Source organism: Solea solea, chromosome 18, assembly GCF_958295425.1.
Source record: "Solea solea chromosome 18, fSolSol10.1, whole genome shotgun sequence".
In the NCBI taxonomy this organism is placed as follows: domain Eukaryota; kingdom Metazoa; phylum Chordata; class Actinopteri; order Pleuronectiformes; family Soleidae; genus Solea; species Solea solea.
The window spans coordinates 20800659-20803341 of NC_081151.1; the positions used below are offsets into that span (position 1 = coordinate 20800659).

The following is a 2683-nucleotide window of genomic DNA, read 5'->3' on the forward strand; positions in this document are numbered from 1 at the left end:
ACTGAGGCAGAGGTCCTCAGTATCAGGAGCCCTGCACAGACGCACGATGAAGGGGACACTTTCTCTCAACATGGTAATGATGATCTCCACTTGTGGCTCCGCTGTTTGACTGAGTCGATATTTTAACTGAATGTTTTCTCTTTGTCTCCACAGGCAGCCGCTACAACAACAGTGGGTTCGGTAAAATCAGTGGGGCTGTCTCTTCTTCTATTGTCTTTTTTTCTTTACATAGCTGATTCGTACCCCAACATTGAACTACCAGACAGTAAGGACTCAATTAAATGTCACAAAGCATAGATCTAAAACGGCGTCTCCTCTCGTGTACTGAATATTGCCACTCACAGTTCTTCTTTTTGCTCTCTCTATAGCGGGCTGTGAGAAATGCACCCTGAGAAAGAGCCATTTGTTCTCCAGGGAGCATCCCGTCTACCAGTGCAAGGGCTGCTGCTTCTCCAGAGCGTACCCGACGCCGCTCAAGGCGATGCAGACCATGCCGATCCCCAAGAACATCACGTCAGAGGCGACGTGCTGTGTCGCCAAGCACAGCTACGAGGTACGGTGCAGGGGCAGACACATCAGTCGAGTAGAATAGCAGATGAGGACTTGTGTGGCCAATGCTGCGTTCACTGCAACTGCAATCTGGTTTAAATAAGGTCACGCGGCACTATTAACCGATAGTGTTATGGCAGAATTGATTTATTCGTGGCTGTTTTGGCAGTGCAACACAAGGCAGAGCTTTAGAGCATGGACACTGTTCACTTAAGTCCTGGAACTGACAACGTGGACACCAAGTTTTTATTTTAGTTCAGGAACTTATAACTTATAACTACTGATCTGTGCCGCAGGTGCACCCATGGTAATTTGCCGTGGGAATAATACACAAGTCCTTATATGGACATCCTGGGGGTGTGTGTTTGTAGGTCACATATTCAGGCTTTAAAAATGTAGGGTTTTTTTGTCTCATTATGTGTTGATGAGTCAAAGTTATGATTAATTTTATGTCGCATTTTTTGGTATAGTGACATAAAGTAGCAATAATTGTGCAGAAGTCACACAATTTGACCGTTTTTGTTCATAAAAACGAGCCAAAAGAACTTTGAATTGTTACATATTTCCCAAATTCAATCCCATTTTAAGCATTTTGAGTACTTTCTGCTCAGCTGTGTTTATATAGTTGGTTTTTATCAGATTGCCTAGGATGTGCTGAAGAAAATGATACATTAAAATCTATATTGCACATTCTTATAGCCTCTGTATATACAACACATTTAAACATAGTGATGGAAAAAAGCAGCTTGAATGCTCTGTTCTCTAAGGGTTAAAAACGGCATGCAAAGCCAAAACAAATGCAAGAGTAAACCAGTAGTTCCAAGTGTTTTTTTTGGGCTTGAGATCCTTTACAATGTCTAAATGGAGCCTGTTTGTCACATGTTCTCAGATGGTTTCATTTAAGTAATTGTTCAAGAGGTCCAAAGAGGTCACATTCTCCAATATTTCACACAAAAACAAATACAGATTGATGTAGCAGAGTTTTATTTTCCCTTCTTTCCTCCCCACTGACTATTAATTAAATATGTGGTGAATAATTTACAGAAGCCCAGCTTTTTTGTTGCCTCCCTTATTTCAAACGCATTCAGCCGACCTGCATACTTTAACATCTTTTATTGATGTATCCTTTATTTAGCCAGGAAGTGTCCCATTGAGATACAAGAACTCTTCTTCCAGGGAGTCCTGGTCATGATAGATAGCAGCACAGATAGTACAAATAGTTGCAGTACAATAAACTTTATTTGTATAGCGCCATACAAGGATTGCAGCTCAGAGGGCTTCACAATAAAAGGAAAATAACATTTAAAAAGCAAATACAACTGTTTTAACTTTAAAATAAAGCTAAAAATACAAATAAAACACAACACAGGGAGGAATACAAAGGAGCTAGTTGAAGGCTAGAGTAAAAAGATGAGTTTTAAGTCTTCTTTTATATACAATAATAATAATAATATATTTATAACATAAAAGATAAAAACAGGTTATTAAAAGAGAGTAAAAAAAGAGAGATAGTGCAGAAGTGCACAGGTCATACCAACGAGATCCATAACCCGAACCCCTCCAAAAGCTTATGTGTAGAACAACAACATGTAGACCTGTACACGTGCATGTCACATATTCTCACTAATGTTTAGTTTATTTAAAGATTTAAAGAAAGTTAGAAAGTGCAGATGTTTTCAACCCCTTCAAACTCTCACTGCTCAGATTTGATCACACACCCTGTACACGTTGCACTTGTCGCTGTCCACTGACGACCGTATTCCTTTCTTCCTCCTCATCTGCTGGCTCTGGCAGACGGAGGTGGCCGGCATCCGGGTGAAGAACCACACAGACTGCCACTGCAGCACCTGTTTTTTCCACAAGATTTGACCAACGAGAGAACCGGAGACCACTCGGCAGCGCTCGGCCCCACGACGACCTCTGTGTGTTTTAATGTGCAAAAGCTCTCCTTCTTCGTCTTCTTCTTTACTCTTTCAGTATATATATATCTATATATCTATATATATATATGTATGTATGTATGTTCTCAAATTGCCAGATGATATTTTTGTAGCAGTTCAGTGCCTGTGGTGTGTAATTAGACCATGATTTTTTTGTTGCATTGATAGATGACTAACTGTATCATAGAAAGCAA

At 40.1% G+C, this 2683-nt stretch overlaps 1 protein-coding gene across 1 annotated transcript; it reads left to right on the top strand.

Annotated features, from left to right (window-relative positions):
* On the top strand, window positions 1-2683 carry cga (glycoprotein hormones, alpha polypeptide). Its single transcript, XM_058615605.1, has 4 exons — window positions 1-73; window positions 154-265; window positions 369-553; window positions 2344-2683. The coding sequence occupies exons 1-4, from the start codon at window positions 47-49 to the stop codon at window positions 2416-2418; spliced, it is 399 nt and encodes a 132-aa protein (XP_058471588.1). The 5' UTR covers window positions 1-46; the 3' UTR covers window positions 2419-2683.

Coding starts and splice junctions, on each gene's coding strand:
- cga (XM_058615605.1), top strand. CDS start 47: ATGAAGGGGACACTTTCTCTCAACATG. Junction 74..153: donor GGACACTTTCTCTCAACATG/GTAATGATGATC, acceptor TTGTCTCCACAG/GCAGCCGCTACAACAACAGT. Junction 266..368: donor CAACATTGAACTACCAGACA/GTAAGGACTCAA, acceptor CTCTCTCTATAG/CGGGCTGTGAGAAATGCACC.